Source organism: Cucumis sativus, chromosome 1 (assembly GCF_000004075.3).
Source record: "Cucumis sativus cultivar 9930 chromosome 1, Cucumber_9930_V3, whole genome shotgun sequence".
Classification (NCBI taxonomy): domain Eukaryota; kingdom Viridiplantae; phylum Streptophyta; class Magnoliopsida; order Cucurbitales; family Cucurbitaceae; genus Cucumis; species Cucumis sativus.
The window spans coordinates 27558315-27566613 of record NC_026655.2 but is presented as its reverse complement, the minus strand read 5'-3'; the positions used below and the strand labels follow the sequence as shown (position 1 = coordinate 27566613).

At 31.2% G+C, this 8299-nt stretch overlaps 1 protein-coding gene across 3 annotated transcripts; it reads left to right on the top strand.

Annotated features, from left to right (window-relative positions):
- The first annotated feature begins 3629 nt into the window (after nucleotides 1–3629).
- LOC101213023 (transcription factor bHLH122) lies at nucleotides 3630–7378 on the top strand. 3 transcript variants are annotated; one of them, XM_031880239.1, is made up of 8 exons: nucleotides 3631–3927; nucleotides 4065–4104; nucleotides 4271–5126; nucleotides 5307–5662; nucleotides 5754–5924; nucleotides 6413–6478; nucleotides 6554–6622; nucleotides 6731–7378. In XM_031880239.1, exons 3-8 carry the CDS (start codon nucleotides 4529–4531, stop codon nucleotides 6782–6784), a joined length of 1314 nt encoding a protein of 437 aa, XP_031736099.1. In that variant the 5' UTR covers nucleotides 3631–3927; nucleotides 4065–4104; nucleotides 4271–4528; the 3' UTR covers nucleotides 6785–7378. The 3 variants fall into 3 exon arrangements, with proteins under 3 accessions (XP_011660123.1, XP_031736099.1, XP_004139111.1); XM_011661821.2 differs by lacking the exon at nucleotides 4065–4104 and having other exon boundaries at nucleotides 3630–3927; nucleotides 5757–5924; XM_004139063.3 differs by lacking the exon at nucleotides 4065–4104.
- Nucleotides 7379–8299: the final 921 nt, after the last annotated feature.

Below are 8299 nucleotides of genomic sequence, written 5' to 3'. Positions count from 1 at the left end.
AACAATTTTATAGTTTAAAAAAAAAATAATCAAGCACATCCAAATATTTGAATTTTTAATTAAAACATGTCCTAAAATAAAATAAATACGAAATCTTACATGTATTCACTCAAAAATTTGTTTTTTGGATTTTGCAATCCAAACTATGCAAATTTTAAAAACAATATTTATATGTTTTCAATAACATTTATAAATATTCCACAAAAAGTTATAATAAATATGTTGTCAAACCTAATGGTTTAAATCAGAATTTAATTCCTAAATTTAGTACCAAATATGTATGAAGAAAATATGAAATAGAACTCAAATGTGTTTTAGATTTCCCACCAAACAATCTTTTATGGATATATTAGTAAAAATATAGTTAGTAAAATGTTTTTGTGATCACCTTAATTTTATACTTTGAAAAAATAAATATAATTGTTACACCAAAAAATAAAGGGTATATGTGTGGTCATGACCTCCCTTGTGTATATGCCCAAATTATTGACCCTTTGTGTCTTTATATTCATTGCTAGGAAAAAATTGAAATATACATATATATATAAATGTATATAAACAATAATTTATAATGAAAGTTCACTTGTTCTCCACTAAGGAAAAAGAAAAAGAAACAAAGGAAGTTTATACATATTAATTAATTTGATGTCACTAAATAATAAAGTAATAATCAATATATATCTATATCATATATATATATATATATTGTATAGTACACTGTCTAGTCTAGTTTCACATGCCCATCAATACTTTTTCTTTTCTTTTCTTTTTTCTTTCTTTCTCTTCCAAGAACTTTGGATGTGTATCCTTTAAAAAGTTTGGAGAGCTTCAAGGTTTCTTTTTAAAAAATGCACAAGTTGAATATTTAATATACAAGGCATAGGTTAATTATAATTACATGGTTTCATGTTTTGCAACTTGTCCTTTAGTGGTGGAGTCGACCAGTAGACTATGTAATAGTTGTACACTTGTGATTGAGAAAGGAAAAGATTTTTATTCCAGTTACATCAGTCACAGTAAGATATCGGATTGTTGAGGGTTCATTTTGAGCTTTAGTTTCGTAGCATTCAACGTTTTCAAAATTTTGTAGCATATGGAATTGGTTCGTTGAGCAGTGTGTTAGGGTTTCATTTGTAGGATAGTTTTCCTGGTTGATTATGTTGTCTTGTTCAGGCCGTTAAAACAAATAATTATAGGGATTGTATTGTTGTTTCAATGTAATTATTGAATTATCAATAGAAATGTTCATTTTCATTTTTACCTTTTTATAAATTTATCGTCAAAATATTTAGAAAATATCACACTATAAAATTTGTTACGTTTGTAAATATTTCCGGACGTTTTTTCATTTACTCAATTTTCCCCTTATATTGTAAAGATAATAGTGTAAATATGAAAAAACAAAACAATAATTGAACAATAAAATTAAATATACTTTTTAAAAAATTAAACCTATAAGAAAAATTGATAGAAAAGCATATAGATATAAATATTATTTATGATGCCCTAGCTAGGCAAAACTCCAATAATATATAGCAACTCTTATATTATTGGACTTCTTCTATATCACTTTGCTTACCTATATAACTATCTTCTTTTTCCTCATTATAGTTTGTGTATGAAGATGAAGATAATAAATGTTACAATCTTTGTTTATATCTAAAGAAAAAAAAGTGTATAATTTGATTGTAATGATTAATAATATTATCCAAAATTTATAACAATGATTAAGTTCGATTTTATGATCACTCGAACTTAATAATTACTTGATTTTGTTAAGTTAAACCGAACACTCAAATAACTCGATAAAACATTAGGGTTTGTCCGGTCTATAATCTAGATTTTGTTTAATATTTGATATGCAGTTTTAGATCATATCTTCGATAGTTGTTCCTATAAGAATTCTAAAGCCAAACACGCTTAGCTTGGATTGTTTTTGTATTAATAAGTGATCTCTCGAGAATTTTCTTTAAACGATGTTATTAAAACACATGCTTTACATAAGAAATATAATAGAACGTAATTTTGTTTTGATTGGATCGTTCTTTTTTCTTTATCCACTATTATTGTAGCGTTTGAATTGCTATAATTAAAGATAGAATCCTTATAGGGAAAAACCCTAAACAAGACGCAAAGTGGTATGAAAAGTGATTCAAAAAAGCTGAAAAATCAAATACAAAAGCCAAAAGCCTCTCCACGTGTACAATTTCAAATGTCTAAATTTAATCTATGTATTTTTTAATAAATCTTAAATGATTAAATAATAATATAATAGTTTTCAAATTTTGGAGTGAAAATACCGATAAAAATGATATGGTAATGAAAAAATTGACAAGAGAAACTAATAGTGTACGGATAGATAAATTTAAGAGGAAAATAAAGAAATGAAGTACAAATTAAAGTGGTAATTAAACCTTAATTCAATAATATTAAATAGAATGAGATGTGTGTACATCTATTTATCTATTATTGATTATAAACTTTTTGTTTAGGAAATAATGATTATAAACTTAATCACGTATTTAACGCATTAATTATTTTATTATACTTATGTACTTAAAGGTCAATAATTTAATTAGGGAATTGTATTTTTCAACGTCATTTGAGATAACACCAAGATATTTTATTTTATTTTTCGTTATAAAAAGACCAAAACTTTGTTTTTTGTTTTTTGTTTTTAATTATTATTATAACATAATTTTATACACCTCTTATTATTGTAACGAAGTCTTCTCATTTAATACATTTAGGTTAAAATGCTATTTTGAAACTTGTTTAATTTTAATTAAAATTGAATAAATAATCGAAACACAACGTATGAATAATTTTTAAAAATAAAATTAAAAAGACCATATTAATCAAAAAAAATTATTAGGATCGAAATCAATTTCAACTCTAAACTTTTATGTACAAGTTTTAAAGGTTACTTTTTAACTTTTTAAACTCACTATTATTTTATTTATATATATATATGCGAAAGTTATTTTTGATTAATAATTAAAAAATATTAAGTGACTACACTTCCAAAAGAAAGAAAATTTGAATGGTAGGATGGTACCATAAAAAAGTTGACCAAATGAAAGTATTTAAAAGTTTGGATACAATTTTTTAATTGTTTGAAATGATTTGGGAAACTAATTATTAAAAAGCAAAAATTGTATATTTTGAACTTTATATATTAAATGAAAGTTAATAAAAATTGGAAATACAATTCTAAAAATCTTGTAAAATTTGAATTTTTATGAAGTTTTATGTAAAGACTAAATGATGAGATTTAAAAGAAGAAGAATAAATGATAAGGTTTGGAAATCAAATAATTTGTAATCGAACCCAAAGTTAATCTTGAATGAAACTTTATAATCTTATTAGCAATAGACTTGGAGAAGAGAAGAGAAGAGAAGAGAAGAGAAGAGGAGGAGTTGATGTGGGAAAAGAGAATCGATGTAGTGGTCCAGTGAGAGATCCCCACGTGGCCCACTCTAATGAAGGAGGCTGACGTGGGAGCAATCGAGTCATTCCTTTAAACGCAATAAATGGGCAATTCCGAGAATAGCCCTAAAGGGGGGAAGGGCGTTTTGGTAAATGAAGGACTCCACAAACATACACAATCTGAGGGCCTAGATTCTTGGACTCTTTCCTCACTTCCCATTGGTTTTAATTTCAGTGAACATCAAACAAAGAAACCAAAAACGCCATTTCATTTCTTTTCTTTTCTTTTCTTTTTTTCAAATAATTTTATTCAATTAGTAGCTTCTCTTCGCCGTACCGGACAATTTCTCCATATTTTCCGGCACACGGACTACCTCTGCAAAAACCAAGACCACGAGGAGGGGGAGTAGTAGGAGCTGAACAAGAGCAAGAAGAACTTAGGACTTACTCAGAGGAGGTTTTTTGATATATGATACCAAAAAAAATGATGAGATTTTGGTATGTTCTGTTTGTTTTTGTTTTTCTTTCTGAATTATGATTTGCTTTTTTGTTCCTTGTTGATTTGATTTGATGTTATCTTTTTCTGATTCTTGTTGGACCGTGGGAACAATTTGGTGGTGGTGTTGATTTGATAGTTGGTGTTTTGTTTACCGTTGACGAATGGAGTGAGTCTGAGTGAGTTTTTTCTTGGTTAGAGTTTGAGATGATTTGCACGTGAATCACTCTCCGAATTTTCTGCTGTATTCTGTTTCTTCTTCTTCTTCTTTTGTTTTTTTTCTTCATTGGATTTGAGTTTAATCTAGGTCTGTTTGTTTTATTGTTTTTGAATCTCGTGGTGCAGTTGAAGTTGTGATTCTGTACGCGTTATTGCTGAGGGAATTTGATGATTTGTAGAGTAATTTTGTGCAAGAAGAAACAGAGTTCTTTGTGGATTTTATTGCATTGCTGCTGTTTTTGTCCTTTTGTTTCCGTTGTTGATTACTACGACTTTGGCGTAACTGAAGATTGAAGAAGAAGTTGTTTTCGAAAGGTTTGTGTTATATTAAGTTCGATTGCTGTTAGTCTAGTTGAAGTAGAGCTGGAGAAAGGAGGAGGACCAATGGAGGCAGATTTTCAGCAGCAGCATCATCATATTCTTCATGAGCATCATCAGCAACAACCGCAGATTAATTCTGGCTTGACACGGTATCGTTCTGCACCGAGTTCGTATTTCAGAAGTCTGACGGATAGGGAATTCTGCGATCAGTTCTTCAATCGGCCGTCCAGCCCTGAAACAGAAAGGATTTTCGCACGGTTTATGACCGGGGGCGGCGGCGGCGGCGGTGGCGGCGGCCCTGAAGGTTCATCCCAGAACCTGGACGAATCTCGGAAGAGTGCTCAGGGTGGAGAAGTGCTTGTATCCACTGAAGCAAATCAACAAACATCTTATGTGGGTAATGAAACAAGAGCTATCCATCAGCAACCAAGCAATGTCAACAGCAATTACCCACCTGTTTCATCAACACCGAGTTTCTATCAAAGTTCAATGAAACCCCCACTTCCAAATCAGGGTATGATTTCACAAACGGATGGATCTGGTTCAATTGGAATTGATCTAAAGCCACGGATTAGAACAGATGGTGGAAGAACTTCGAATCTCATTCGGCAAAGTAGCTCACCTGCTGGACTATTCGACCACATAAAGATCAATGATAGTGGTATGTAATCTTTTCACCTAAATGTTTGATGTTTGATTTTCATGTTCTAATAGATTGGGTTGAGAGAAACATGATTTGTGCAGCCTAGACTTTCTATATTATCTTCTGTTCTGTTTATGATACTAGAATTTAGTTTCCAATATTCCCAACATGGTGCTGAAAATTCTTAGCAACTGGCAGGCTATGCTGCATTGAGAGGCATGGGAAATTTTGGAACTCGTAGTAGCTTTAATGAAGAAGCGTCTTTTTCTTCTCCAAGCAGGTTGAAAAATTTCTCACAAAGAACCTTGCCACCAAACTCATCAGGGTTGATGAGTCCCGTAGTTGGAATTGAGAAAAAAAGTATCAGAGAAACCAATCAAGATACTAAAAGCTTTGCCGAAAGCCAAACCAGCGATTATGGTACCACTAGCTTCCCAGTTGGTTCCTGGGAAGACTCGGCTGTTATGTCTGATAACATTGTTAGTCAAAAACCACTCGAAGATAACGATGACGACGAGAAGTCATACTCGAATTTTAACATTTCAGACACTCAGGTATTAGCTAGTTCAAGTCCATTGTGATTGTTTTCCTTGATATCTTATTCTGAATTGTCTCGTATCTTTATTGTCTTTGTGGAAAACTCAGAAGATGGATACCGGAAATCGGCCTCCCTTGCTTGCTCATCATCTTAGTTTACCAAATACTTCAGCAGAAATGAATGCTATAGAAAAGATCTTGCAGTTTTCAGATTCTGTTCCTTGTAAACTTCGAGCCAAGCGTGGCTGTGCTACTCATCCCAGAAGCATTGCGGAGAGAGTAAGTTCGGATATGTTAAACGATTAGTCAAAATTTTTCTCAATCTTTATCATTGGCCGTGTATTTATTCTATTTCTGAAACTACATGCTGCAGAATAAAAATTAATAACATGGTTTGTGATTCTCTTATCTGTCAAGCCATCTGCTGGATCTAGATTACCCTGATTTTTTTCACTTAAGTTTAGTATAACGTGGGAGTCTGTTGAACCTGATTTTTTTCACTTAAGTACAATTCAAGGAAATTGTAGAGAATCTTTCATGTATAACTGAAAACTTAAAATCTTTTACAAATTTCAATATTCTTGAGCTTATTAAATGTTGCCCTGTTAGAAAAATTAAGAAACCTTGACACTTCCTAAGATAGATGATTAGTCCTTTTATTGTCAATTCATTTTGATATGGAGCTTCGTGTTATCTAGTACTCCAAAACCTTTTAACATGTAGCGAAAATTCTAAACAATGTCTTTTCCTTTATCGATTACTTTCAGGTTAGAAGAACTAAAATCAGTGAAAGAATGAGGAAGCTTCAAGAGCTAGTGCCCAACATGGACAAGGTAACTTTCTTTTCACTTTACACTAAAAGTTGGTAAAGGTTGAGTTAAAACATCTCTCTCTCTCTCTCTCCACAGCAAACCAACACATCAGACATGTTAGATTTGGCAGTTGAGTACATAAAAGGGCTTCAGAAACAAGTTCAGGTAATAATAAATTCAAGACTGAGATTCACATATTTGTATGATAAAAGTTTCCACCACCATTGTTTTTTTTCTTTTTTTTTTCCTTATCTTCTGTTGATTTTTGTCCAGACACTTTCAGATAATCGTGCAAAATGTAAGTGCTCACATAGTCAGCATCAATAATGAAAAAAAGAGATTGGCCGTGGAAATTCTTATGTACAGAGCAATAGCAATTTCAAATTTTAGGATAGAACACGAATGAATCTCTCTGAGGGTATAACTACTTATTTCTGTACTAATTAAGAAGAAAAGAAAAAAAAAAGTGGGTCAACATTATTTTCTTTGAAGAAAGTTAGCAGAAGAAAAGAAAAAAGAAAGAAGATTGGAGAGCTGCAAAGGACAAGCAGATAGTGAGGTACAGCAATGGGAAATGAAGACAAAGAACTGGTGAAAGCTGGTCATGCATGTGAGTTTAAAGACTTGCTGGTACTTGCCTTCCACTGTGTAAATTAAATAACTATATTTGCATGATTAGTAGATCTTTCATTGCATTTAATCTGCCACTTTAGAGAGAGAGAAAGATTGACTTGGCTGTTGTAGATCTGTTTATATAAATTAAGAAGGGAAGTTGCCATTAATGGCTGACCCAATGAATGGCTTAGAAAGAAGTGGGAAATAAGTTGCCTGATTTGTATTAGAAATGTTGCAGATAAATTATTCCTTTTGGTGCTACATTTCATTATTACTATCATTGTTGATCGTTATGTGCATTCTTCATTTGAGTTTCTACTTCTTCCTTTTCCTTTTCTTTTTCTTTTACTCGTACTCTAGAAAATTAGTTGTAGTTAAGAAGTCTGTATTTGAAGTGTAGAATTACAAAGTAATTTAATTTAGAGTTAGAAAACATTAGAATAAAAAGTCGGTGGACGAATAGGTGGATAGACAAATGGCCTAAAGTTCACATTCTCTATTTCTCTTTCAAATTTACAAGATTGGTGGATTTCATTTTCTAGAATATTGCCTGCATTATAAGAACCAGAAATAGACTTTTTTTTTTTGAAAAAAAAATTACTTTATGAAAAAGGGAGATATAGTGTGGGAAACTTAGTGGGTTTGTTAAGTGAATCTCAACCACAACTTTCTTTTTCCTTTTGGGACCCAAACGTTTTGCCATTAGACACGAGTAGTAAATATGTCCAATTTAAAACTTTGTGTTTGTAAAGTTAGGTGGATTTGGGTGGCTGGCTTCATATAGCTTGGAACTTTGTGCACATTATTAATTAGGTTTACTTAAGGGGCAAGTTTTAGAAGAAAGATGAAGTATAGAGGGTGAGGAGCTATAGAACTACTTTGTCATAGCTTTTAGCTTCGAGTTGTTCATTTCCTTAAATCTCCTAAATTTTTCTATTACTGGAGATGTATTTTACTCTTTTGGGTTTGACTATAAATATCAGTAAACTTCATATTAATATTAGTCTCGGTTCCATTCTTTTTCTAAGAGTATGGTGTTGCAAGATCTAATAAATAAAAGGAGTATGAAAAATTTTGGACATAGAAAAATGATGGAAATTAAATAGTCAAACATAGAAAAAAAAATATATCTAGATTTTGGGTCTACTTTCTATTTGATCTCTGTGTCACTATTTATTAATAATAGACTACTGTGTATGTCACTTAGATGGTAGTTTATTGTGATTG

Excerpts from the sequence above, each read along its gene's own strand:
- LOC101213023 (XM_004139063.3), top strand. The coding sequence starts at position 4,529 with ATGGAGGCAGATTTTCAGCAGCAGCATCATCATATTCTTCATGAGCAT. Across the intron at positions 5,663-5,753 it reads TTAACATTTCAGACACTCAG|AAGATGGATACCGGAAATCG; the intron begins GTATTAGCTAGT and ends TGGAAAACTCAG. Across the intron at positions 6,623-6,730 it reads GGCTTCAGAAACAAGTTCAG|ACACTTTCAGATAATCGTGC; the intron begins GTAATAATAAAT and ends ATTTTTGTCCAG.